Source organism: Grus americana, chromosome 2, assembly GCF_028858705.1.
Source record: "Grus americana isolate bGruAme1 chromosome 2, bGruAme1.mat, whole genome shotgun sequence".
In the NCBI taxonomy this organism is placed as follows: domain Eukaryota; kingdom Metazoa; phylum Chordata; class Aves; order Gruiformes; family Gruidae; genus Grus; species Grus americana.
Window position 1 is genome coordinate 38,636,406 of NC_072853.1, and position 27,803 is coordinate 38,664,208.

At 37.5% G+C, this 27,803-nt stretch overlaps 1 protein-coding gene across 6 annotated transcripts in view; it reads left to right on the plus strand.

Annotated features, from left to right (window-relative positions):
• PDE7A (phosphodiesterase 7A) overlaps positions 1–27,803 on the plus strand; it is an 80,010-nt gene that overhangs the window by 35,060 nt on the left and 17,147 nt on the right. For 2 of the 6 annotated variants that reach the window (XM_054817979.1, XM_054817982.1), the window contains exons 2-4: positions 8,368–8,428; positions 15,508–15,540; positions 16,036–16,119. In XM_054817979.1, the coding sequence (XP_054673954.1) occupies positions 8,368–8,428; positions 15,508–15,540; positions 16,036–16,119 (178 nt within the window). Of the gene's footprint in view, positions 1–307; positions 434–8,367; positions 8,429–15,507; positions 15,541–16,035; positions 16,120–27,803 lie in introns of those variants that run through there. The other 4 variants (XM_054817983.1, XM_054817981.1, XM_054817985.1 and 1 more) reach the window with 4 other exon arrangements.

Consider the following 27,803-nt stretch of genomic DNA (forward strand, 5'->3'; position numbering starts at 1 on the left):
AGCATGCTTTACTGTATTAAAATATGCATTATAAAAGCACGTAATTGTGGCTTTTCATTTCCTTTAGCATTTCTGTAGGGGTTTAGTAAGGTTTTACTATGTGTCGTGTCCTCTGGTTGTAAAACTTTCTTGTTAAGCCGTGGAGCTGGCAGCGAGACGTACAGGGCAGCGCTGCTCACACAGAGCAAATTGCTGGGCTGTCAGGTGACTGCAGCCTTCGCGCAGCTGTTGGCAGTGCGGGCAGCCCCTGCCTGCTGCCTGCCTGCTGCCTTACCACCGCGCGCTACTGCTCCGGCTCTTAAACCCTCACACAGCTTCCAGCACTGGCGGGGATCGGGGAGGAGATTATGCTTCGAGTCTTTGGGGTGATCCAATGGGAATTGCATTGATCTGGTGTTTAGCTCTGATCCTTATCAAATGGATTACTTCTAAGGTAGGCCATTTTATTATTCTGTTTTGACTAACTGGGTTTATAAGTAGCCTGAGAGAAAACAAGTCATTAAGAACTTTGAGGAGTTACTTTTCATTTTTAAATCTAATCGGTTTTGGAAACACATCATTCGTCATTTAAGATTGTGTTTCTTAAGTGTTCATACGTGATCTCGACTTCTGCTTGCCTCGAAGTGGGAAGAGCGTGTTTGTAGCAGTGCCAGTTAGGAGACAGGGAAAAGGGATCTGAAATGGCTTCTGAATGGCAAGGGCTTGCTTGCCTCCTTTATTAACAGATCTTCAATTTTATAGCGCCTTAAAGGCTTTGCGAAAATAAGGAAAAACACTTTTAAACATAGTGAGAATAATACAAATTAGCGTATTTTGCTTCCTGGACAGGATATCCTTTTTGTGTTGTTGATTTCAGGGTTATGGGAGTGGAAATACCAGTTTTGTTTGCTTAGGTGAAATACCTGCTACTTCTCTTACTTTGTAGCCTTTCCATGTGAGATGCCTGTGTTTTGAAAAGCGCGTATTAACAATAGGCAAAATTAGGAGTTCCTACTCTCTTATTCTAAAGAACGTAAGTATCCCCATAACGTATATTGTGGTAGTAAATATAGATGGGATTGGTGCCTGGAGATGAGACCAGGCTCTTCTCAGCAAAGCTTGCTGCCTGACCTGGAATTAATTCCAAAAGGAGGAATAAATATAAGTTTAGGATTGTGAAGGAAAGCCAGAATCAGTGGAGAGAATAAGGGAACCGGGGGGGGGGGGGGAAGTCAGAGTTCATGCATTTATATATAGAGAGATTTATTTTTTAAAAAAATTCATACACAATTTTAACATTTTTGTACAATTAACAGGAGAATCTGGACAAACATGAATTTGAATTTGTTGTGAAAACAAGCTTTGCCAGATACCCATGCCAGTACTCTTCAGTCATTGCCAGTAACACAGTTCTAAATTTACTAAAAGCGAAACCGGTCAGGCTTAGTTGCTACCACTTGTGGTAACTCTTGTCACCTCAAGAAAAAGGACCAGGTTACCCTAATGGATGTTCTTTGTGACGGAAGGCAGATCCTAAATGTTAAAGTTTTACAGCCAATGTGCTAGCCTAGTACATCATCCACATTTTACTGTTATACTGTCAAATTGCTGGTTTTCTGAAACTTGACTTGAAAGGCCTGCTTAAGGATTATGGCTATAATTCAGTTTGGTCAAAGATTCTGTTAAGGTGGGAAAAACAGGAATTCCAGGTAGCTGACGTTAATACAGTTAAGCATAAAAACACAGCTATTTATGGCTGTGTTTTTAAATGTGCTAACGGGTGTTTCTTTTTAAGCATTACTTTTGTGTTCATCCAATTTTTGTATTTTGCTGTTGCTTTTGAGTCCTGTCATTCTGATTCAGTTTCTAAAGGTAATACTCCTGTGTGTTTCTGGCCTCACTTCAGTCAATCATTTGTGTGGGTTTTTTTGACTGTTTTCTTATCAATTTTCAAGCTTTTGTTTAGTATATTTTTATTAAATCTTGAAGTTTTTATGTTGATAAAACTTTGAGTAAATCTAATGGTGCCACATGATGATACACATCTAAGGTGTATAAGAGAAAATGCCTTACAGATGCTTGTTAGATATATGTATCACTAATGTTGAAAACTGTCATTTAAACAATAGCTAAGTTTAAAAATGATTGCCATCCGACTTGGGAGATGGTCATGTGAAATTAGCTTTATATGGAAGAAAATATTAAAATTGCTACTTTCAGATATTTGAAAGGGATGTGCATCTTATTGCTGGTTAGTGTTGCCTTCCTGAAATTAACTACATTTTCTTATCACTGGTTTGATAAACTTTCAAAATACTGCTTTGAACTCCAGTGAAATACTTAGAAAATAGTAGTAGGACCGTTTCAGTGGCTTGTCTGAGTTAAACGGCAGTTTAAGTGCTTTAGAAGAACATTTGCCAGTGCTTTAGTGAGTAAAAACTTGGTGATGTCTTGTGGAAAACTGTGGATCTTACATTAGCGTGGAACTTTTAATTACTTGAAATAATTCTAAGAAAAATTATGAATGAGTCTTGCTTTTGAAATTCAATAATAGTTGGAGAAATACAGTCTAATTAGTCATTCTAGGGACTGCTAGTTGATAAACTGTCTTAGAATCTTAAATAGCTCCCAGGTGTGTGTATTTGAGGCAGCATAACCAGTAAATTGCAGTTGCCATGATATACCAACTTCTCCAAACTTGTTCTCAATTTCTCTTTCTGAAAGCAATCCTCTGATACTCAGGCAGAAAAGCCAAGTAGGTAAAAATAGCTGTGGTGCTGTCCTCTAGCTTTTCTTTCCCAGCTTCTGAATAAACAACTGAGTCACAAAAGAGACTTGTGTACTCCATGAAAAAGCATAGATGGTTCTTTCTGATGGGAGATACTGAGTTTTGAAGGCCAACAGCTCTGCTGGTACAGAATGAGTCCAGCAGTTGTTTCACCGGACAGTCCAAAAGCTGGCTAGCTGGTGCTTGCCAGAATGAAGTGCCCAACAGTAATGCTGGTGCTCAGCTCGGAACTGGATTGGGAAGTCCCTGTGCTAAAACTGATATATTGGTGGAAGCATTTGTTTGGCACAAACAGCAGCAGGTGCTCTGTTTCCAAGTGTTACATGCATATGCCATGCTCCCTAGCATCACTGAAGTGGCTTCTCTTTGAAGATCTATCTATGTGCTATTTTGGCATGTCGTTCCCGTTGCGTGGCTTTTAATAATTTCCCATACTCTTGTGAAAAGGTTTTCAGCAGTCTATCTTTTGGTAGATACTCCCTTTGCCTGTTTTTGTGGAGTCTGTGTATCCTTGGTATTCTTAAAAGATTAATGGATTTACCACTCTAGTTTGAACTTCTCCCATTCACTTTCCATAAAGATGTGACAAAAGGGAGGAGAAATGAAAGCTGCTCTTACTGTACTGCCCTTTGGAAGAATAAATGACATACTAATATGAAACTGAAATTTAAGGTGACATTTTCAAAGTGGAAGTCCAGTGTAAACAATCTCTCCCAGTCATCTTTCTGATATCTGTCTGCACTGCTAAAGTGAAACAGCCCACCCAATTCAGGTGGCTGCGCTCATGTCTGGAAAGGAGCGGAGTGGTTAAGAACCTCATCTATTCATTTGAGGAATTTGTTGAATCAGTTAGAGTCCAGCAGGTATTCCCACCGTACCAAGTTGTCCTTGTGCTTGAAAAGGAAACCTGCCTAAACACGAGGATTGTCTTCAGTTTGAGCACTAGTAATTCTACCTACCTATTGGAACGATGCTTACTTGTTTGAGATTTGTAGAGAGGGTCAAGGAGTTCAGTATGCTTCATTCTTATTAACAGGTACAAAGCTTCAGGTAAACCAAAGAGATGGCAGAGATCTAGGAATAAAATTTTATGCTAAATGAGTTAATATTAACAATAATGTGATATTCTGAAGTGCCAGAAGTCAAGCTCTGTCCATGAAGTTTTTAGCCAAGGTTTCTGTAGGTTCATACAATATATGCAACAGTCATCTTGACTGTGTAAGGTAGGTACATTTTTATAGTGCAAGTTACAATCTTGATGTCTGTGTTGGGTTTGCGTGGCAAGGTTTGGGTAGTGGGGGGCTACAGGGGTGGCTTCTGTGAGAAGCTGCTGGAAGCTTCCCCTGTGTCTGATAGAGCCAATGCCAGCCGGCTCCAAGATGGACCGGCCGCTGGCCAAGGCCAAGCCAATCAGCGCCTCTGTGATAACATATTTAAGAAGGGAAAAAACAGTTAGAGCTTTTGCAGCCGGAGAGAGGAGTGAGAAGATGTAAGAAACTCTGCAGACACCAAGGTCAGTGCAGGAGAAGGGGGAGGAGGTGCTCCAGGTGCCGGAGCAGAGATCCCCCTGCAGCCTGTGGTGAAGGCCATGGTGAAGCAGGCTGTCCCCCTGCAGCCCATGGAGGAAGGATGAGGGGGTGTAGCGATTCCACCTGCAGCCTGTGGAGGACCCCACGCTGGAGCAGGTGGAGGCACCTGAAGGAGGCTGTGGCCCGTGGAAAGCCCATGCTGGAGCAAGCTCCTGGCAGGACCTGTGGACCTGTGGAGAGAGGAGCCCATGCCAGAGCAGGTTTGCTGGCAGGACTTGTGACCCCATGGGGGACCCCATGCTGGAGCAGTTTGCTTCTGAAGGTCTGCACCCTGTGGGAGAGACCTATGCTGGGGCAGTTTCTGAAGGACTGTAGCCTGTGGGAGAGACTCACATTGGAGAAGTTCATGAAGGACTGTCTCCTGTGAGAGGGACTCCATGCTGGAGCAGGGGAATGATGAGAGGAGTCCTCCCCCTGAGGATGAAGAAGTGGCAGAGACAACGTGTGATGAACTGACCGTAACCCCCATTCCCTGTTCCCCCTGTGCCGCTGAGGGGGCGCGGAGGTTGAAGCCGGGAGTGAAGTTGAGCCCGGGAAGATGGGAGGGGTGGGGGGAGGTGTTTTAAGATTTTATTTTATTTCTCATTCCTCTACTCTGTTTTGCTTAGTAATAAATCAGATGAATTCCCTCTTTAAGTTCGGTCTGTTTTGCCTGTGATGGTAATTAGTGAGTGATCTCTCCCTGTCCTTATCTCGACCCACAAGCTTTTCGTTGTACTTTTTTTCCCCTGTCTAGTGAATGAGGGGAGTGATAGAGCGGCTCTGGTGGGCACCTGGCCCCCAGCCAGGGTCAACCCACCACAGTGTCTCAGCGTAGGCTATGAAGAGTAGGCCACTGATTAGCAATGAGGGAGCAGGCATTTTTGGAGGTCAACGAGGGTAGAATCTTGGTGATTGTTTGAACTGTTGAGTGCTTTACAGAAACTTTAATCCTTCAAGACACATTTGTCTTTCTGCTTACAAATTTGCTGCATGTGACAGTTCACATCTCAGCAGAAGTTGATGCATTAAATCTGGTCTTTCTCTTTGCTGGATTTAAAAAGTGGAATCTGGGCACAGTATCTTAAGTAATTTAATGTACCCTGCCTGTGGTTCCTTTTTTTTTTTTTTTTCTTTTTTTCCGTGCCTCTTTCTAGAATAATGCAAGGGGTAATATAAAAATATGCTGACAGTATTATTTGAAGTGGGAAAATAGGTGATATACTTCAGCCTGCAGTACATAGCTTACCCTCCAAATAGGTAACAGGCTGACACAAAGCAATCCATGGCTGGATGAGGGTAATATTATTTAATTTACCTACCTATCACAACTTGCTAAAAACTTCTGTACTGTTAGCTCCATCCTCTGTCTTTGGCCCCACCACAGTGCTCCTAACTATTGGTAACTCGCTTATTTGCCTGGTCTAAACGTATGAGGTCTGACCACTCATCACCCACCCTGTATCTGTCCCTTGGTGGAACTTGCTAATAAGCGTTTTCCTCTTATCTATTTAACAAATTTCAATGAATGAAGTATCTTTAGGACCTCTACTCTTTCAGCAAAATTAGCTGAAATTGTCCTACTACTTTTGAAGTATTGTTGGTAACCTTGTTGGTAACCTCTTTTTCTGTAGGAAACCAAATTTCGAAAGGTAATTTTAAAAGGATTTGATTGCTCAAAGATTCCTATGAGATCCTTCAGAGTCCTTGCAGAATGAAATCACTTGTTTGTATAAGCAACTGGTTTTATGTTTTTAAAAATGTGCTTTGTGTTTGATATCATACATGGATGTACTACTTTATCTAGCAAATAATACTTTAGATTTTAGAGAGCAAGTAATATTTTAGAATCAACATATCAAAGGGATTTATTTTTCAGTAAATTTTTATGTATTGTTTTCCTTCTTGGAGACTAATGCTCCAGTTGAGCGTGGTTCTTCTAGTTGCGTGTGTGCTTAGCTTTCTCCTGTATTGGATTACAGAACTGTACTGGACATGTCCAGAAATCTGTGATAGACAGGTGCAAATTGCAAGTTAGCACTAAATTACATCACTGATTGTGCCTAGTCAGTGATATGTAATGTTCCAGGCTACTGAAAATATATTCAGCTGAGATTTGCTGAAATTCAAAGGTAGGTTATATGAAGAAATTTGAAAACGTCAGTGGGAAATCAGCATTGCTTTCTGGCTGATGAATTGTATTGCTGCCTTTCCCATCAGGAGAGGCACATTGCTGTGAGAAATGCTATACAAACATATTTTGAGGGAAGGATTATTTGCATGGTTTATGATCTTCCAAGGAAATACAGAACAAAAGCTAAGACAACATAAAAGTGCTGTACAGGGAGTTCTTCCTTGCAGTCTTTATAGCAACTACTATAATTGGACCCCATTTGGAGCTAGGTCTTTGGTCATTCATATAATTAAATATTAAGCTTACCCTTGGAAAAACTTATCTGACTTCAAGTGTAAGGTTTTCTTTTTTGTTTTAACGTGAAAAATATTAAAACAATTAAGCATAACTTCTGGGTTTGGAGTCTTATGTCAGTTGCACAAATGATGCTGATAAGAGGTTATTAATCTCTAGTCTGTCTTTATGTGCCTTCAGTTTGTTCTGTAGATAGATGCATGTAAGCCATTTTGCCTTTCCCCCTTCCAAGTAATTTGTTTCTTTTAAAATTCTTTTCAATAGCCGACATCTGGTTTTCTGTCCTGTTTCTTAACATGGTTCGGTTTCCCATCTTTTGAACTTGCACATTGTTGTGTGTCCCTAGTGGAGTGTTGTTTCTGCTACACAGAGGAAAAAATGGGTGACTGTGTTCACCTCCAGGTTGGCTTTTATCTCAAAGGGGTCTGATAACCCTTTGTGGCACTGAGGACTTCACTGTCCTCAGTATAAATAAGAAGTGTGGTGGACAGGGAAAGGTCATAGGAATTTTTAACACGCATGCACACAAAAAAAATCTTATTTCTTTAAGGAACAAATGTTGTGAGCTGGCAAAATTGAAGTCTGATTGTGAAGGTGATCCTTTGATCCTAGGATTAAGAAGTAACATTAATGAAGGTCTAAAGAGTGGCAGAAGATGGTGGAAGTACAGTAAAGGCAAGACGTGAGGCTGGTTGCTAGGTCGTGCCAAGCTTTGAAGACTACGTGATGCCAGTGTTGTGTAGCTATGAGAATGTTCCTCCAGTTCTTGTCTATTAGAGGACCAGCTCACCACATTTGTGGGAGACTTCCTGGGTTATAACTTATTATCACATTAGCTGAATACGTATGGAACATATGTATTTTGTGTAGGTAAGAAATACAGCCTATATTGGAGTATCTCAATGTTGTGCATGGATAACTTGATGACTCTTTTAGACTTCTATCATCAAATGTGAAATACCACTTGCTTGTTTTCTTTAAAATACTTTTATGTATTACATCCTGCTTTAGTGGTACCTTGACTTGCCTACAAAAAGTACTGGGTGGAATGAGAGTAGCATGTGGCAGCCAAGTCCTGCCCTTGCAGAACATCGGTTGAATTCCTAGGACTGCAGTAATGGTGTCATTTGAGTTCTTTTACTTCTTTTAAAACTACTTTTAGCTTTGAAAGATGGAAATACTCCATAGGTAAATAAACAAATAAACTAGGAACTGGAAGTACTTGTTTTAAGTATTTCATTCTAGAAGGTTAGGAAGAGCACGTTTTTTTTGTCTGCTATATCTTGTTCTGTGTCCTTTTATTGTGAAGAATGGTTGAGGAGCATCTGGAAAGAAATTAAGGAGGGGTATTTTTTTTTTCCGCACTATGGTCCTGTTTTTCATAATCTCTTCTCTACCAGTTCCTGTCCTTCCTTTGCCCCCTCCTAAAACAAAATCAGTGTTTGCGTGTGTGTATATATATATTTTTGAAAGATGAATGTTCAAGTTTCCAAAATTAATCTTGAGAGTGAAATTGGAAATGGACAATTGATACTTTATTTTCATTTCAGTTTAAAAATGATTCAGTTCTAACTTGCATAAAATATACTTTTTTTTTTTTTCAGAGACGTGGAGCAATTTCCTATGACAGCTCTGATCAGACTGCGTTGTACATTCGTATGCTAGGTAAGCATACTAGTTTCTGTATTGCAAAGTTCTAACATTTATGACGTTTACGATTGGGTTTTTTTATTATTTTTTATATTTTTTTAAATTTTTTTTTTTTAGATTTGAGTGTTGAATTCTTAAAGTTATTATTCCCTTTCTCCTGGACAATATTCTGGTTAGATTCTTTAGAAGATTTTGGGTTCTTTTGTGTTGACTTAAGTTTTTTTGGTTGTTTGCCTTTTTTCTTTTTTCCCCTGAGTTGAGCATTGTGTTGGATGTTTTACTCCTATATTTAAAAAAAAAAAAAAGGTTACCTAGTGCATTTGGTAGAAGTTACGTTTTCCAAGTGACTCATGATTGATCTTTATTTCTGTGATGGAATTTATCACCTCTGCATGGTATCCTGCTGGTTAAAACTGTAGCTTAGAGAACGTTTGTGTGAGAGTTACCACACACTTTCAAAAACTTCAGTACTGAGACTATGAAATGCTCAAGGTGTTCGTAATGTAACGATATGATTTTAAACAATACTGCTCATATTATTTCTAGAAGTTGACTTGAGAAGGGAAAGGGTGCATGACAGTGCCAGTAGTTCAGTCAACTTACTGAAGGACATTCCCAGAGTAGCAACTAGATAAAGAGTAAAGTTGAATGAAAATGAAAGAACGTTATTGGGAGGGGCAAGCATTGGGGGGGGAGACCCTCTGTGATAGTGAGTGCACGGAAGGAGTTGAGGTCAGTCATTGAGAGGAGACAGATGCAAAGCTCTGGTAGATCTGGCTGCTGGATTCAGTACTTCCTGCACCTCTTCTGGAGGCTGCTGGTGGCGTGGGGACTGTGTATATACTCTTAAGTCTGTTTCACTACAAAATTATGCCACTTAATTTAAACCAGCTTGAGCTATGATTTTGTGTTGAAATGGACTATGAATGCTTGCATGATGTCTCTCGCACGGCTCAATGAACATCAACAGCTAGTGAGTATAAATTCTTAACCGGCTCCAACTAAATCAGCCAGAACATGTCTTTTAATGCTCTGAGTCTTTTCAATTTCATTGTATATTGTATGTATTAAAGTTTCCGGAAATTCTTAACTGCATTGTCTATGAATTTAAAGTTGTACACTAAATGCATGTGTGCACATGTATGCATATATATGAATTTATAGTCATAACCTACATATGTAGGCACATGCGTGCATATGTATATATAAATCCGATTTTGACTTAGAATCTCTGCATGTTTGTTTTCCAATTATTTTGATTTTTTTTAAAGTTTGTGAAGTTGTTAATACTGTAGCATTGTCTACTGAAGGATTTTTGATAAGAGAATGTAATTACTTTGGAGATTTGTTAAGAGGAGTAGGACAGAAAATGCTGGCTTCTAAATGTTTATTGAAAAAGCTGAAGGTTGTTTTTGTTGTTGGAAATAGGTTTACTTTTCAAAAGTAATTTTTCATTTTTAATCATCCTTTTTGCAGGATGAACACTAGAATTCTTCAAAATATGATTTTTCTGCTCTAGTCATAAAACCAAGAAAGTAAATTCAGGCCTGAGGTAGTCTTGTTTCCTTGATTTTTGTGATACTTTTTTAAACTAAATTTATTTTATGCTGTAATTAAAAAAATACAAATTTTCTTCCGCTTCAGAGTCCTACAAATTGAGTACTTTTAATTCCACAACAAGGGAAATATGTATTAATTTATTTTAAAAATGCACTGATATGCTTGAATTAAAGGTACTGTAAGTATATGTCTGTTTATTTTTATCTTTTAAAAATTAATCTGCTAGTGACAGAAACTCAGCTTGTAAGAAAATAATTCTTAATTTCTGGGGAGAATAATCTGATTTCTTTGGCTGCTTTGGAAGTTTAACTGTGCCATGAAGTAGTTAGGTCTGTCATTTCTGCAGAAGGGCTTGTGATAATGCTCAAGTAAATCTAGAGGAAAGGAAAGCCCGGCTTCCAGTGGTTCTTGGTATATACACCTGAACTGAGGGGAAAATCTCATTTGTTTTCAAATCTTTCATTGACTTATTTTCATAGGCATGATTAAAATATATTCAGAACATGATGTTAAATAAATTAAATTTTCTTCTTATTGAATTGAATTATTAGACTATGTGATTGGTGCTTGTTATGAATAGCATAACTCTTGCTGCATTCGTTGCTGTTCAATGATGCTAGCTGTGCGGAGGCAGTAAGTCTTTTGAAGGATTGACCTCTTATAACTTCAGCTGGGGGGAGGAGGGTACCAACAAGCAAAGAAAAATAATTGCCCATTGGATGTTTGAATCAGAATGTTAAATTTGTATTACTTTCTCACTTGTTGGTGATCACTTTGTTTTCCCAAATGTTATGTACACTATACTGTACAAGTTAGCAACTATTTACAGATTTATTACTGTTGTATTCATAAATGGACTGTAAAAGACCAGCCTGAAAGCTGAACAGTTGGGTGCATCGGTATATAGAAACATTCATATCAGAGTAGATTCAAGAATGAACATATTCAATTAGAATGTTTTGCGAGAAACGTGAAGTATTGTGTTTCCCATACAGTATTGTGAGGGTTTTGGTTTTTATTTATCTTAGTATATTTAGCAGAGTAAGCTGTAAGGTATCCTCAGGTGTAACCTAGCAGGAACTTAGGCCCAGTCATGAGAGGTTTTGCCTTTTACTTGGCTGGTTATTATTCCAAACAGACTGTATCTACTAATAAAATGTACCTTGAAAAGGTGTTTATTTTAGCAGACCAAAAATATAAAGCTAAGGGGATCTAGGACACCTCCCTCTGCCTCTGTTTAGTTGTGCTGGCTGTAGAGTTGCTTCCTTCAATGTTTTCAGGCTGTTCCAAGAGGAATCCAATGGAAATTCATTTGCACCAAGTAAATAGAAATTCCTGTGGGATGGCAGTGTTTCCAGGTTCAATTTAAAAAATAAATTTGAAGGGCAAACAAAATAAACAACTAACTTTTAACTGTCTTCATCAGTGTCAATATAAACAAACAGGGTTGACTCTAATGACTCATCTGTCATACCCCACTCCCAAAATATATGCTAAGCCACTCCCAAGTGGCTTATTTACTATTTTAAAACATAGATACAGATGCAGCATTGTAGAATTTTTCTTTTAAGACCTTGAAAGGGCTAATACATCTGCATCACCTCAGTCAGCTACTTATCTCAGCAACTACGACGAATTCTCAAAATTTCTTATAAGTGCTTCTGTGTAATCTTGATACTTTCTTGCTTTTTCTCTTCTTTACTTTTCTGGTGTCTTGTTTTATATCGCCTGAAAATTTTGCTACTGTGCATGGGGTGGAAAGAGTGGGGCACTGACTGCTTGTATGGGTGGGTGAGCATGTATCTCTCAACTAAAACTGGATCATTTTACTCTCCTTTAGAAGTCTTGATCACTTCAAATAGGAAACAGTGGAGGCAAGCTACTGTGTAACTCAGGTGCATGCTCTTCTCCGGTAGCAGTTGTTATGTGGTATTCCTTTTGCTTTAATTCCGGCATATTTGGCTGACCTCTCATCTGTTTCTCCGACAAATTTAATAGGAACTTTAATCTATGAAGCTAGTAATTCTTTCTGGAAATGCAGCTCTTCACAACTTCGTGGCTTTGACTTGGGTGGTTTACCTTGAGGTGGCTGTCATAATTTCTGCTGCCAGCTGTCCTCTGTGATCTCTGAGATTTCTGCCCCTGCTCCAGAAGGCCTCAGCTCCCCAAGCAGCTGCTGCATTGTTACTATGCCCCTCTGGAGCATTAGGGTAGCATGAAGTATGTGCTGTGTAACCCTAACGCGCAGGGATGTCAGCTATGGCATTTCAGCTGCCCCGTAAGTATCAGAGTTGTCCTTGCGGTGTGAGCAGGAGGCTGAGAGTGGGGTAGGAGCTAAACGATCTGTCTAAAGGTAAGTTTTGTTACAGCTCTCATTCCTTTTCAGTTGTAGCTGCAAACCTCCCTCTTACATTCTGTCTTCCACTATTTATTCAGTCTGTTTCTGCCTATATGTCCTTTGTCTTTAAAAATACAAGCAATCCTGGTCATGTAGAACTATTCCGGAAAAAATTCTAGTTTAATACTCACCCAGCTTTGTCACGTTTGGGCATGAAATCAAATTTTGAAAGGAAGGCTTCATGTTTTTTAAATCTTTCTCTGGATTCACAGAAACTCTCAAAGAGGAAAAAAACCCTGTTCTTGGAAGTCCACTGCCATTAAGATACTGGACTGGAATGTGTTCCCCCTAAGGAAACAGAGGGGTCTTTTCAGAGCTGCTGAAGTGGCTAAAGAGACACTTAAACACTGTCAGCTTGCTACCGTTTCTGTCCCCTCAAGGAAATTTTACCTATAAGCAAATGGTGTGATCTGATGGTTTCAAAAGATTTTGTAACCGCTTTGATATGTTTTTAAAAGGCCTAAATAAATGAAAACTTTTCACAAGTTCATTTGGTTTAGGTGTTGAGTTTTAATTATCTTTCAGCTATCATAATAATGATTGGCTCTGAGGTTGGACTCCTGTTGTTGTTTGAACAAACTATGTAACAGTGTCCTCTTGTCTGATAAAAGTAATCTTAAATCTGAAATGTCTTGTGCACCTTTTTTTTTTTTTTAAGTTACCATGATGATAAACATGTTAATTCAGCATCACTTCCAAGTCATAGAGTTACAAAAAACTTGTGCAGGATTTCCCAAGCAAATCGATGTGAATATGTTACGTTGTGTGCAAGCACGATGAAGTAGGTACATTTGGGATATATTGATCTTTGCAGGTCAGATTGACTGAACAGTGAATGCATAATGATGGTCCAGTATTTCTGGATGTTTTGAGACTTAACTGTACATATGCAGTAGCGATTAGTCTCACTGTGTTGATAGCACATCATTTCATAATGTGCCAATGTGCAGCCAGTTTGATGCTATTCCTTTTTATGCTTCTATGCACATAGGAACTTCAAATGGATGTACAGTAGCTTCAAATTCCATTTGTACCAATTTTTCCAAGCACATTTTTTGTCTGAAATATTGAAAAATGCAGTAGTTTTGTACAATGGTAACAGAGACAGCTCTTCTGCCTTCATTTTGGCCTAATAGGTATTTTTACTGTGATAAATTCCAGTCCTGTAGAAGTGATATCTTTTTCTAGAATAAATCCAAATGGATTCTAAAAAAAATTCATCCATTGTTGCGATCTTGATTCTTAACAAAATAACCTCTGCTTCTACCATAATCAAGGAGAGAGAATTTTGTTTAATAACTATTTATTGAAAATATTTTGTTTCCCTTGCTGAGAATTTCCTGCTTCATATGTACACAAGTAAATATGCTCATTTTACCTTCATCTTATTACAGTTTCCTTTTTAATAGTTTGCCATGTGCATTTTTATTATATAATTTCTTCTTTTGAGTAACTATTCTTGTAAATATGTTTTAATAATTCCTGTTAAAAGCAATGTAGTTAGTTGCACTTCTGCATTTCACTTGTAGACAGTTTTTCTTGTTTCTTTCTCAAAATCCACAGCATTGTGGGCATTTCAAGGGTAACAGGGATACTGCTACCCTCTCTATGCTGTTAGACTAGGGACTAGTAAATACGAAAGAAGAAAGCAGAGAAAAAAATTTTTTATATCATTTATCAGGTGAATCTGCTTGTTTTGTTATTTGCAGAATTCCAGATTAGTCTTCAGGTATTTTTCTGTGAACTTTTTCTATTCTTGAGACTTTGAACAAGTAAATTGTTCACCAAAACCTAGTTGTACACTGACTGAAACTATTTGCTGATTCACGTTGTGGTTGGTAAATTGTGCAAGTTAAGACTGCCTTGAAAACTAAATATAATTCAAAAAAGTTACATCACCTTTTCTGTAAAAAATTAACTCAACTAAAAAAAGTCTTTTAATTCAGCTGGTGAACTCATTCACACAGCTGTAGCTATGACTGATTTCCCAGATAAATATGAGTGAAAGGTAATGAAAGTTGCATTTTCCTCCGCGTAAACTGAAACTTTCATACACAGCTACTAAGGCATTCACCTCTTCTTTTCCAAAATTTCCCCTTTTTCATTTTTATTAACTTTATTTTGTAAATAAAATTCATCAGTTGCTTGTGCCTAACAGAAGAGTTCTACAATTTGCTGCCTCTGTATTGCCTGGAACAAGACCAAGCCTCTTGCACTCTGCTCAGATGAATGCTCTAAACCTTTATAAGTAATATATTGTCAGTGGTCTGAAAAATAGTATTTACAAGTAGTAATTGAGTTACTTTTCTTTGCAGCTCTATTAAAGTTTTCAGGTTCAAAACCCCAAAAGGAGTAATAACTGAAAACCACATATATTTGGTATGTTTTTACTGATGTGTAAGCTTTAGACTTGTTATTTGGGGACCCCTGGGTCTACTTATCTTTTTGTGGTCTTTCCAGTGTGCCTCACAAGATAACATTCATGTGAAGTGTGTCACTGTAGATATGTCAGTGTTTATAGATATGGATCTCTAGAAAGATACCTGCTATGTATTAAAAGTATATTGCTGAAGTTTTTAGTCACTATAGTTATTTTCTGACAAGCTGTCTGCTTCAGCATTACAAATTAGCAGGTTGAAGAAGAAAAGGGAAAACAGTCTCAAGATGTTAGAATATTATCAGTTGCTGGAAATTAAATAGCTAAATTTTTATTTTCTTCTTATAAAATCAGTCTTAGTTCCTTGTGTTAAATACTTTGTTTTAATTCATATGAAAATTGCTGTGTTTGAAGAGAATACTACACCTAAAGGATTTTCATAATTTGAAACCAGAACATTTTCACATCTTAAATTTCACTTTTCTGTTGGGATTTGAGGAGGGAAACACTATTGCATTTGATCTTTAGAGGCTTGCCCAAATTTATAACTGCTTAAGGATTTTAAGTGAAAGCTTTTAATCCAGGTGAACTACTTACATTAACTCATACAAATATCTAATGAAAGAATACTGATCAGCTTTCAGTTGGTAAAATGCATAAGTAGAAATCAGCTAGCATGCTAAAAGATTCAGGTTGAAGCTAATTGCAGTGCAAAATAGTTTGATAAAATTTTAATACTGAGTTTTGGTATTTTAATAGGCTCTTGTGTAATATTCAAACAGCTGAGCACAAGTAAGTAAATGCTAGTGGGAAAATATTCTATTATGTAATATCAAACCATATTGTAACTAGCTTATTTGCTAAAAGCTACCATTTCTAGAAGCTGAATCTTTTTTGTATTATACAAAATGTTATCGTTTTATGTGTGTTACTGAGGAACAACTCAACGTTTAATGTTCTTGTTTCCTGTCATATTAAGGTGCATTTTTACCATACTGGTGTAGCAAGCTGTTCCTAATTTCATCTGAATGCTTATCACATGCTTCTGGCAACGTATGCTTAGGCAGGAAAGATTTTGACAAGAAAGCATGCGATTGCATGTTTAACAAGTCTTCAAACTTTGTTTTGAATTTCACCTTTAAAACAAAAAGCATTGAAGTAGGCCTATTGTTTGAATAACCCTCCTCCATTAAGTACATGAATCTTTACCCCTCCAGGCTATGTTCATTTGCATTTTATCTCTGCCACTCTTCCACACTTTTATTTCACTCTTGACCCTGTTTCTAGGAGATGTGCGAGTAAGAAGTCGGGCAGGATTTGAAACAGAGAGAAGAGGTTCTCATCCATACATTGATTTCCGTATTTTTCACTGTAAGTATTTAAAAACAGATAAATTACAAATAAACAAAGGCTGCCATTAATTTTAACTACTGAGCCTCTGAAAATAAAGTTAGCAGCTTAGATAGCAAGACCATTTTTTTAATACTACTTAGGAAAATCTTTCATGCTACTTCGTTACCAAAAATAGAAGAGGAAAATCTTTACTGCTAAATTTTTTGTTTTAAAAATATAGTTTAAACTCATTGAATTTAGACCTGATTTCCTATGGAAATGAAGACTATCTGATACACAGCTATTGATGTGTGTGCCAAGTTCTTGCTTGGCAGATGCAATCAGTTGAGAAGAATACTTTCCTGCTTTTATAAAGCGGCAGAAGGGCCTGGTCCAGGATGATGTTTGAAGAGAATTATATTAGATGTCAGTACTCTTGACCTCATCATAATCAATTAACATTACATTTACTCAAACATGTAGCTAGAACTTAAATTTTTTTGGATACAGATAAATCTTAAAGATTAGTGTTATAAGAAAAAGAGCAGACTCAATTTTTTTTATTGTGTTTTAGGAAACATTTTTTCTCAGAGGTGTTACAAGAAGAATATTTTCAGATAATTTCACTTTTTTCTCTACATCTATATTGTTATAACTGAATGTGTCAGTAGTTGATGTAATATAAAAGCTTCAATAACCACCAAACCAATATGCAGCAAAAGCGCAGGGGATTTAATTCTTACATTAAGTGTCATAAAGCATCTATACCAACATTGTATCAGCACAATTCCAAGTATTCTGAATGTAATGGAGAGATTTAGCAAAACTTATTTCATGGTAACAAGTGTGGTTATTGTAATTACCTTATTAATAAAAATGAGTGGCAGAAACTGATCTAATTAATATTCTGATCTAATTTATATTCTGATCTTATCTGAAGTTACTCTTTAAAAATAGATCACTGCTTAAATTTAAAACTCTTAAATTCTTAGTTTAATTCAAAGGTTAGTATCATAAAATAGGTGAGAAAACAAAGTTTGAAGAGTATGCTGTACTGATTTTTTTCAATAAAGAGGGTAAGAATTCCATCTCAAGTCATGATAATTCTATTGAATATAATAAAAATTATCTGTAGCAATAGCATGCAATTTATGAATTTACATAACTGTCTTTTTGTATCTATATGTGGCATTTCATGCTGTATGGGAAAATACAAAGAGAAATATTAAAAGAACTACCTGTTAAAATGCAGTCACGGATGATATTACTGCCGTTTCTTTCCATCCTGATGATTGTGCATCAGGCAGATCATGACTAATCAGGAAAAAGATTTTCACACCCTTTCTTCTTGCCCCTACTTGTTCAGGCACAGACACCAACTTTTAGCAACATCAACTGTGGTGTCTGATGACAGCAAAGAATGTTGCTAGGAGGCCCAAAAAATTCTTTGGCTGTAACTTCCCTCTCGAGTCAGCTGCTGTGGCACTTCTCAGAGTTGCCATATTATAGTCGGATTTTTTTGCGCTTCAGGATTATGGCCTATTGCAGCGTTGCTCTTTGACTTTAGACTCCTGCGACATTGCAGAATTTCTTTCAAAGTCAGTAAGGAATTCAGCCCCATCTCTCACTGTATCACTAGATTATCTATTAATTTACAGATTTTTTTTTTTAAATCAGTAAAATGTTTTCTTTTTCTCTGCAATACTAATTGAGTACTGATAAGTGTTTCCTTTATAGCTTTAAGCCAAAGAGTTTTAGTGTCGTACTGTCAGACTGTGGGTACAGAGAAGTTGTGGGAATCAGATTTGACCTCATTTTTAAGATCTCCCCACCCTCCTCCCAGTAACTCCAGAAGGATTTTGTCACATAGAGCTACACGGCTGAGAAACGTTCACCCATCTAAGCAATAGACAGCATGTGAGAGGAGCCAGCCAAGCCAGCTGGCTCTTCTTTGCTTGGGGCAAAAACTGGAGTGAAAAGGGTCTCTTCTGCAGCTGAAGCAGACTAAACCATCTGAATGTTGGCTTCCCCCCGCCCCCCCCAGCTGCATACTGAACATCAATACTGCATGGGTATGCTTCCTTCATGGTGTTTGTAAAGTTTCACTGTAACTGTCCTTCTACTATCCACTAACTTTAAAGATCGTTGCTTACCTGTTTTGCAGATGACTTATATACTGGCTGTCATTCACAGTGTTGAAGCGTTATTGCCGTTTTGTATTTTGCTTAGCTAACTTTTGTTGTTTAGCATTATTTTCTTTTTTCTGTCAATGATGTTTTGTGAAGAAGCTGAATGTCTTTCAGGAAGTCCAGCTAATAATCTACTGACCAGTTCTCTTTTTCCAATATATTATTAATAGCCTCTTAACCCAGTATTTTATTGGTAGGTTTGAAGAATACTGAATTTTAAGTATGTTACTCTATTTTCAGGAAGCTACTGTGTTGTTGTTGTTGTTTTAAATTATCACTTTTGTTTCATAACATTGTTTTTCCTTGCTACCTCAACTAGTGTTACCAAAGTAAAGTTTGTTATTATTTAGTTCTTAAGACCACTTCTGTTTCTTCTTAAGGATTATAAGCTCAGTGTCTGCATCTTCATCCCAGAGTTCTGTAATTGGCACACAAATATTCGAGTTTCTAAATTGGCTAGAAGTATTCTCAATGGTAACGTCTTTCTAGGAAATGTGATTTTAAAGTGATTGTTGGAAAAATGTCTTTGTTGTTGTTGCTAGAGATGGTGGTATGGGAGTCATATCTGAGAATTATTAAATGCAGGATTTGACTGATGATCAAACTAAGTGTGTTGGGTGGTAGTTTTCCTTCTATGTTATCTGTTGTTCCAGTAGTCACATTTTTATAGCTAATCGCAGGAACTAGCGAGGAGGAATAACTCAATAAGCAAATTTTTGTTTCAACAAGACTGCTTCCCGATGAATGGGACAAGTCAGGGTTGTATTCTTCGTGTTGGTTGGTAGCTGGTTAACATCGGGACATCAGTTAGCAGTTTTTGTGTTACGGTGGTCAGTTGATTATGTCTGTATGGGACCATGGGCATAAACTCAGGTTAGCAGTGAAAAGCCGCCATTTTTGGAGAGGAGAGCGCAGCCACGTAACTTTCTTCCTGAGAAGTAAATTTCTACCTTAAATATAATGGTCTGGTTTTGTTCAGTGGGTGTACATATTTCACAGTTGCACAGTAAATTGCATACACTTTAATATTTTGAGTTGAATATAGAGCACTGGATCTACTTTTCACTCCTCAGGTAACAAGGAGGGAGTTTGGCGGTTTACTGTCCTCCAACCCAGCATGTCCTCTGTGGTGTTCAGGAAAGTTACTGAAAAAGTGATTGCAGTGGTTGTAACCACTCTTGCTCTCTGCTGGTTGACAAATAGACTACAGTTAACGTGATTACTCTTTAAGTTTGAGGGGGGTTTTGGGGTTTTTTGCATCACTCAAGACATCGTAGATACTAATTCAGTCTGCAATCTTGACAGAATACGTTGATAAAAGCTAATGCCAAACAAAATCTTTGGTGGAAGAATTGGTAAGTGACGGTATAAAAATATTCCCTTTTCCAGAAATAGCAAACCAGCAATAAAATTTTAGGTTTTGTTTTCTTGCTATCAAGAGGTTGTCAATAATGTCTGTTGTTATATATGTATATAATAATATGTATAAAAAAACCACACAGACACTTAAAAGCTTTGATTATGTTTGCGAGGTTTTTCTAGCTTGCACAAACAAAAGAATATATAATGTGCCTAAATCACTCACTGTTTCATCTGGAAAAAAAAACCAGTCAGCGAATGCTGTGTACAGTATGTTATAGTGAGGAAGTGAAGGCAAAATGAATAAAGGGAAGCTAAAGTAAGTAATTAAGATAACAGAAAAAATACTGGGAAGTGTCTTATGCAGATACAACTTAAAATCAATGCTTTCAAACTCCTATTTAGGAAAGACCTGTTGGATATAGTCTGGAATAACCAGATAAAAAATAAATATTTTGGTTTTGTGGCGAGGAAACATTTTTTTCTTCTTGCTTTTTCTGTATTATCTGCACCAGAATAGATGAGATCTTGTCAAAAGATTAAGAATTCTCTTGTGCCACTCTAGTCTGAGCATGTTTCTATGGGGAGATGGTGATATTGCCAACACGTGTGGCTCTATTTTGTGTTTTATAGATAACTGAATATGTCACATCTGTGAGTTAAAATATCTTGGAAAGAAGAAAGGGTTTTTTGAGTTAATCAGTATGTTTCTTTAAGTATTTAGGAATGACTCAATTTTGAATCAAATTGATGCTTGCATACAGTACAGTGCCTCGCATAGGAGAGAAAACGATGTGATGGGAACATAAGATTTTATTGAGACTTAGATGGTTCTTCTCCTTAGTTTTATATGAAGCCTTTTTAGCAAGGAAAGACAAGAAAGGAAGAGTTTAAGTGACTTTTATAGGTGATGGATAAATGTAATTCTCTTTCTGAAGAGTACAAACACATGAAGAAATTCCAGAGTTTATCTTTGGTATACAAGCTTCAGACCGTTTACTTGGAAATCGCAGATTACGGAACATTTTATATGCTACTTTGAGATCTGGCAAAGATGTCAGCGTCTACCGTTTGCAGTGTTTTTTTGAACTTTCCAGTTTTTTGCTCACAAATCATTGGAAAATGTTTACATGGGCCAGTGAATTTAGACTTCCCTTGGGTGAGAGGCCAGAAGCCAAAGAGAGAGAAGAGTTCAAATCCAAATTGATTGCCTTAAACAATTTGGAAAATCTTTGTGTAACAGCACCTGATTTGACAATACCATCTAGAGGTTGAGATAAAATGAGTATAGTCCAGACGAAGTTGAATGCCCTTTTTTGTTTCAAGAAAATAGAGGAATTACCTAGCTGAATCTGGTTAAGAATAATTGTCTGTCTTGTTCAACAGTCTACTGTGAAGAAGGGTGAGTTTCATAATGAATAAAGTCACGCAAGAAGATTTCTGTGTGGTCATAGGGTGAATGAAGTATTTGTTTCCCTGTGAAAATACCAGCACTGAGGAGTGAAAAGCTTGTACTCAAGAGATTTCTGTAAAAGATGCCTTTCTGTGAAGGATGCATTCTGAAATTGTCATCTAATTATTCACAATCCAGATTCTTGAAATATATTGTTTTCCTCAATGTGAGAGAAATTTTGGCTTCAGTTTAGTGTGGAGAATGCAGTCACACAAGGGGAAGTCACAGAGAATGTCCTAAATACAGCTTCGGCCAAAAGAAAACAGTGAATATAAAGTAAAAAGTGAACTTTGAAGTGAGCTTGGTTAAGGAAGATTTCAGAGTAAAGCTTCCAATTGAGAATGCAGGACAGATAGGTTTTTTTCTTTTTTCTTTTTTTGTCTTTTGCTATCCTGGATTGTTATTTTACCTACAATTTCTTCTTTTCAAGTTTCTGTAAAACAGCACGTGTGCTCTGGAGTTGGTACAGTTCACTGAGTGTTTTATTGCTGAGTTAAGTTTGACCTCAGGAGACGACACAGACACATTCTAGGGTTTTTTTCTTTTCTTTTGAACCTTTCCAGTGTGTTCCTTCTCCAAGTGGCTTGACACATTCTAGGGTTTTTTCCTTTTCTTTTGAACCTTTCCAGTGTGTTCCTTCTCCAAGTGGCTTATTTTGAAGTGGGTTGTTTTTTTAAATGCTGGATAATTTGGCATAAAGTATGGGAGAATTCTTTTGTTTTCATCTCTGCTCCCAGTTTGACTTTTGTATTGACAGTCATACAGACTCTTAAAGGATATTCTTTTTCTGTTAATCACAATGTGTTACTTTTGAATTCTTTTTTTCATTTCTGGGGATGAAGAATAGCCAAAAAGGATTACTTGATGGTTCTGTTATTCCATTCCTGTAGAACTGAAGATTTCTAGAACACCAAAGAATGGTGTTTTCCTGGAAGACACCAAGAAAAGGATTTGGTGATGGTCTGGAATATATTATCTTTCTTTTGGGAAATAGAGTTGAATCGTGTGGTGTGCTTGTTCTTCAAGAGATCAATATCTTGATTAACACAGCATAACCCATTTTTGTAAGGGATATATATGTTTTCTTATGATATTCCTCTAAATATTTTGCTTCAATGAGGTTTGTTAGTTCACACTATGCTGTTGTGAGCTACAGAATTTGCCTTGTCCACTGGGTGGATTCAGGTGTGGAAAAAAAACAAGTACAGAACTGCAGAATTTCTGGGGTTATGATTCAGTAAATTGGTAGGGAAAGAATATGCCTTGTCTATGCCGTTTCCTAGTCCTAAGATAATTGCAGAACGTTATGCAGTCCAGCACAGGAATGGTGGTGTTCAATTTACTTTGTTTCCTTCCTGAGGTGTTTGCAGAAATATTAAGAGGAGCCAAAATTCAAGAGACTTATATGAGTAGAATCCTTTAGATACCTTTTCACGGTGCTCTCTTTACACTTTTGCTGCTGTGTAATGGCTTACAGTGCCATTGGGGAATTGGCATTTAATTCTAATTCCTGCACTTTGAATAATTTCTCTGAAATTAGCTCTGTTTTGAGCAGAGAATTGGACCAAAGGACTGTCAGAAGTCTCTTCCATCCCTGCCAACCTAAATTATTCTACTGTTTTGTGGCTTTATACTTTGCTACAGCAGTATTTCATTCTGTAAGATCCTTCAGTAAAGGAGTTATCTTGGGTGTTGGTGATGCCTGGCAGTTGCCCTCTATCAGGGAGGATCTATTAAAAACTACTAGGGTTTTTATTAGTTATGGTACTACTAGAGTTTCTTGAAACTTAACAAATTTTTCTGATTCCACTCAGTCAGAAGACACATGCAAAGCCATGTTTATTTAACTAATCCTTAACCCACAGCATATGTTCCAGTGATCGTTATTATTTGGGAAAAAAAGAAGTATGATACATTAAAAACAAAACAGTCTGGCTTAATTTTTGCTTTTAAGCAGAAGAGGGGGTATAGTGCCTTACAATGATGTTAGCAGGCTTTCAGAGTGGCTCTAAGGAAGACAGGAAGTATAAGGTAATTTAGACACCAGTAGTCTTTATATGTAACTAAAATCCTTGCTGCAATTATCTTCCAAACAGAATCATGGTTTTATATACCACTTTAGTACCGAATGTCTTAAAAGTATTTTTAAATGCAAATCATGAGTGGAATACTTAATGAAGAGCTAAATAACAGGACTTTAATTTTTTTTTAAATGTGCATGGATCTAACATAATGCATTTCTTAATGGTTTTGGTGGGAATAGATGCGAAATTAGAATGCTTATGGGTCCCTCTAGTGGTGTGAAATGCTAGGTAATGCTTTCAAATTTTTGATAAATAGAAAATTATTTGTATCCTGGAAGGCCTTAGAAATACGGTTATAATTGGCATGTGAAAATGAATATTTCTTTCAAACATATATTTACGGGTAGTGGAAACTTTCAGCTATTATGTCAGGTTTGGTAATAGTATCTGCTATGTAAAAATGATAATCGTGTAGTTAGGTTTAATATGGAAAAATTGAGAGGCTACTTCAATGAAAATAAGAGATTTTCTTGAATTTTTTAGGAAAGCACCTCCTCTGGTGGGCCTATACACCTCAAACTTCAGGTTTCATGTTCAAACATAAGAAAGATCCATCCTCTCAAATATATATTTTTTTAAAATTCCTTTTTCTGTTAGTGGCAGTGATAACTGAGATCCTCAGTTAAGCTCTTTCTATTGGTAATAGCAACATTCAATTATTTGTGTCATGGATAACTTCCCTGCTACAGCCCAAAAGGTAAACAGGAAGAAATGGAGGTATAGTTCTTATGCCTTGTTTCAACCAGGACCCCATCAGAGGCTGTGAGTCTTTATCTTTGCCTTAAAAGAAAATTGACACATTTTGCTAGGATTTAAGGTTTCCATTAATAAAAAACTAAACCAAACCATAATTAAGTTGACATTCTTCCTTTTGTTGTCTGTCCTTACTAGACAAAAGATGCAAAAATTCTGAGAATAAATATATCAGTATATTATGATTTTGTAAGTGATTGTCACTTGTCTTTTCTCTACCTATTTTGTATTTTCATTTCAGCATGAGAAAAATAAATATTTAATATCCCTGTGAAATGTGCTAAAATTATTTTTTTTAGGTTTTCATGAAGTACAACACACTTAAAAGATTGGGAGTGGGAAGAGAGATTAAAATAAGTGGCTTGAAATACAGATGAAATCTGTTGCATGAAGACAACTTGCATTATTTCATTTTCTTGCTGTATATGCATAACATTAGCAAAACAACTGATGTTAGTAAACAGAATTACTCCTTTTTTATTTTAGAGAAAGGCATTTTTTATTATACCAGCATCTCACTTAAGATGCTTAGAAACAAGAATGTAATCATTTTAATAAAATAATAACTTGGATGTAATAAATAATTAAATAAGTAACTAATACTGCTGCTGACTAGGCACAAAGGCCCTACAGTTTCAGTCTTCTGGTTCCATGCATCGAAGGCGCTTCTGAATGCTGTAGCTTCCTTCTTAACATGCCCAACATCCTGACTTTGCTTTCATTCCATTTCAGTTCTCATGACTAACATTTATTTGTTTGCTCATTCTAATTTGGCCTTAAACTGTCCTTATCTCTTAAGAGCAAATGGTCACTACTGGATATTAGAAAGGCATTTAGCACACTGAAAAGCTCCCAATGAAATGAAGGATGTTTGGGCTGGGAGGAGGGATGTGTTTGCAGCGTGCTTTTTCTTGAGCAAATGTAATTCACTCTTCACCTTCTGTTTTTTCCATTATAAATCCATGATTGAACCTTGCTTTGGTTAGGTCTCTGAAATTAGCATCTTGTTTCGTGACTCATGATAGAAGAGGGTAGGCTGACGTTCTCTTATTAATCATGCATATAAAGGGAATGACTATTCTGCTTGTGCCAGGAGGGAAATACCAAGTCTCCATTGCACAACTGTATTGTTCAGTTTACCAGGCCTTCCCATGAACTTGTCTTTGCTGGTCTGCCAGAACCACAAAGCGGTTGATTTTTGTATCCTTCATAATAATTTATCTGTGAGGAAGAGGAAACTGCAAGCACAGATGATATCAGTGTTCCTGCAGCTGAAGAACCTATCTCTTTTTTTTTTTTCCTCCCTCCCCCCTTCCTTGAAAGCTAGCTATTTTCTTTTTCAGCCTCCCTTTTAAATTAATCACCTGTCAAACCTCCACATCTGACTCACCTATTCTGAATTGTCCCATAGCAAATCTTTAGCTGTTAAAGAGAGAGCAATTTAGTTTTTGGGTTGGTGTAGTCCCCCTCAATTAGGTGTTCCAGAAATGCAGAGGGCTGACAGGGCTCAAATTCTCTTATCTCATTTGGAAGTTAGTCTAGTCATTGCAGACCTAAATGATAAGGCGTTTGGTCAAGCTGTTATTACTTAACTTAGGCTATACATGTGGAATAAATAGTAGTTCAAAGGGAAGTGTAAATCCCTGCCCCTGGGGAGGAACACCCCCAGCACCAGCACAGGCTGGGGCTGACCAGCTGGAAAGCAGCTTGGCAGAGAAGGACCTGGGGGTCCTGGTGGACACCAGGTTGGACATGGACCAGCAATGTGCCCGTGCTGCAAGGAAGGCTAATGGTGTCCTGGGCTGCATTAGGAGAAGTGCTGCCAGCAGGTGGAGGGAGGTGATCCTGCTCCTCTGCTCAGCACTGGTGAGGCCACATCCAGAGTGCTGGGTCCAGGTCTGGGCTCCCCAGTACACAAGAGGGATGGACATGCTGGAGAGAGTCCAGCAAAGGGTCAGGAAGATGATTAAGGGGCTGATGAGGAAAGGCTGAGAGAGCTGGGACTGTTCAGCCTGGAGATGAGAAGGCTCAGGGGGATCTTATAAATACCTAAAGGGAGGGTGCAAACAGGACAGAGCCAGGCTCTTTCCAGTGGTGCCCAGTGCCAGGACCAGAGGCAATGGCCACAAACTGGAACGCAGGAGGTTGCTTCCGAGCATCAAGAAACACTTTTTCCCTGTGAGCGTGACTGAGCACTGGCATGGGTTGTCCAGAGAGGTTGTGGAGTCTCCCTCCCTGGAGATATTCAAAGCTGCCTGGACATGGTTCTGGGCAATGTGGTCTGGGTGGCCCTGCTTGAGCAGAGGAGTTTGACCAGGTGATCTCCAGAGGTCCTTTACTACCTCAGTTCTGCAATTCTGTGATAGCAGCATTGCTGCCAGGAAAGTTGGAATGAAGTAGGCTTTGCTGTTTGAATTATATCAGCTGGAGCCATACTCTTTTCTTTTTCTTTTTTTCTTCTTTACTTTTTTTGTTAAATAAGGGGGAGAAGAAGGATTAATGTGTAAGAGTAGTGGTTTACGAACTATAGAAACTGATGATAATTAAGAGAGTTTAAAAATACTTTTAAAGATGAGTGTCTCAATAGCATGTTGCAAAGTAAAGAGTCATGACTGTTCAGCTTCACAGAAAACTGAGTAATTCATTTGCCTCTCTACTCACATCATCAGAAAAAATACTGAAGCAAAAACATGTGCAACTCCCGCAAATGACTTACGAACATAAATATAGATGTTGTGCGTTTTGCTGACAAAAGCCATTGTTTTACTTGTATTACCTATATCATATTGTTCTGCCAAAGATTAACGAGTGGCATCTGTGACAGGGAGACTCATTTGTAGCATGACAACAGAAGTAGATTTTTGTGAACTGTAGATCTGTAAAAGAATATTTATGATCAAGAAAACGATCTGTGCTTCCAGAAGAGTGCTGATTTCTCCTACTTAAATATTTTGTTTTGTTGAGATTTAGTGAAGTTCCTCGATTTTCTATGTGACTTTGTGGGCACTTTAGATAATTTTATGACCTAAATGTACCCATTTTATGTATTTTATTTCAAATCTACTGATTTCTGTTCTGAAATTTGGATTTTAAGGGACTGGATCAAGATTGGGGGGGCGGTGGAGCTTCTTACCTGAAGTCTAGGCTCCATTAACGGGAACAGCTGTATTGCTCCCTGCTTCTCTCTTCTGCAGGCTGGCAGTGCTCAGGCTGTAGCCTCCCCTTAAAGAATGTGGTTCGAAATATTGGTAGAGTAATGCAGCACGACAAAATCTATTTATTTGCCTGCTGTACATGTGGATGTTGCTTTGTAAGCAACCTTTATCATATGTAGTACACCTGCTTACGTAACTGGGATATATAGGTACCAGTGTCTTCAGAGGTCTTAAGCATGATGACTCGAAGAAAGAGAATTTCATGTGAAGTTGTCTGTGTTAGTCCTTTGAAACCGATGGGAATTTAGTATCCTGATGAAGTGTTTCAGGCATGGCTGAAAGAATATTCCAGTTTTGACAATTTAATCTCTGTTAGTGCAGACTGTTGATGTGAAACGCTGCTGTGTTTGATTAGATACTCTATGCTTGTGCAACTGTCAATTCTGTTCAGGGGTATTCTATTAGTGTAGATTGGAAATTAATATATTAACGAGTCCATGTAGAACAGAAAGGATGTTGGAACTTCTGCAGAGACAAGAATTTATATGGATAAAGATTTATTTTATGTAGAATTAAACTGCTTTTACTAGAAATCACTGAGGTTTTTAATTGAGGTTGTTAACAAGGCCACACCTTCCCCTGTACAGTATTTTAGACTGACTTTAAGAACAAAATGTGTAACTGCTTGCTTCACCAACTTCTAATATGCCTTGTTCTTGAAAGGGCAAGG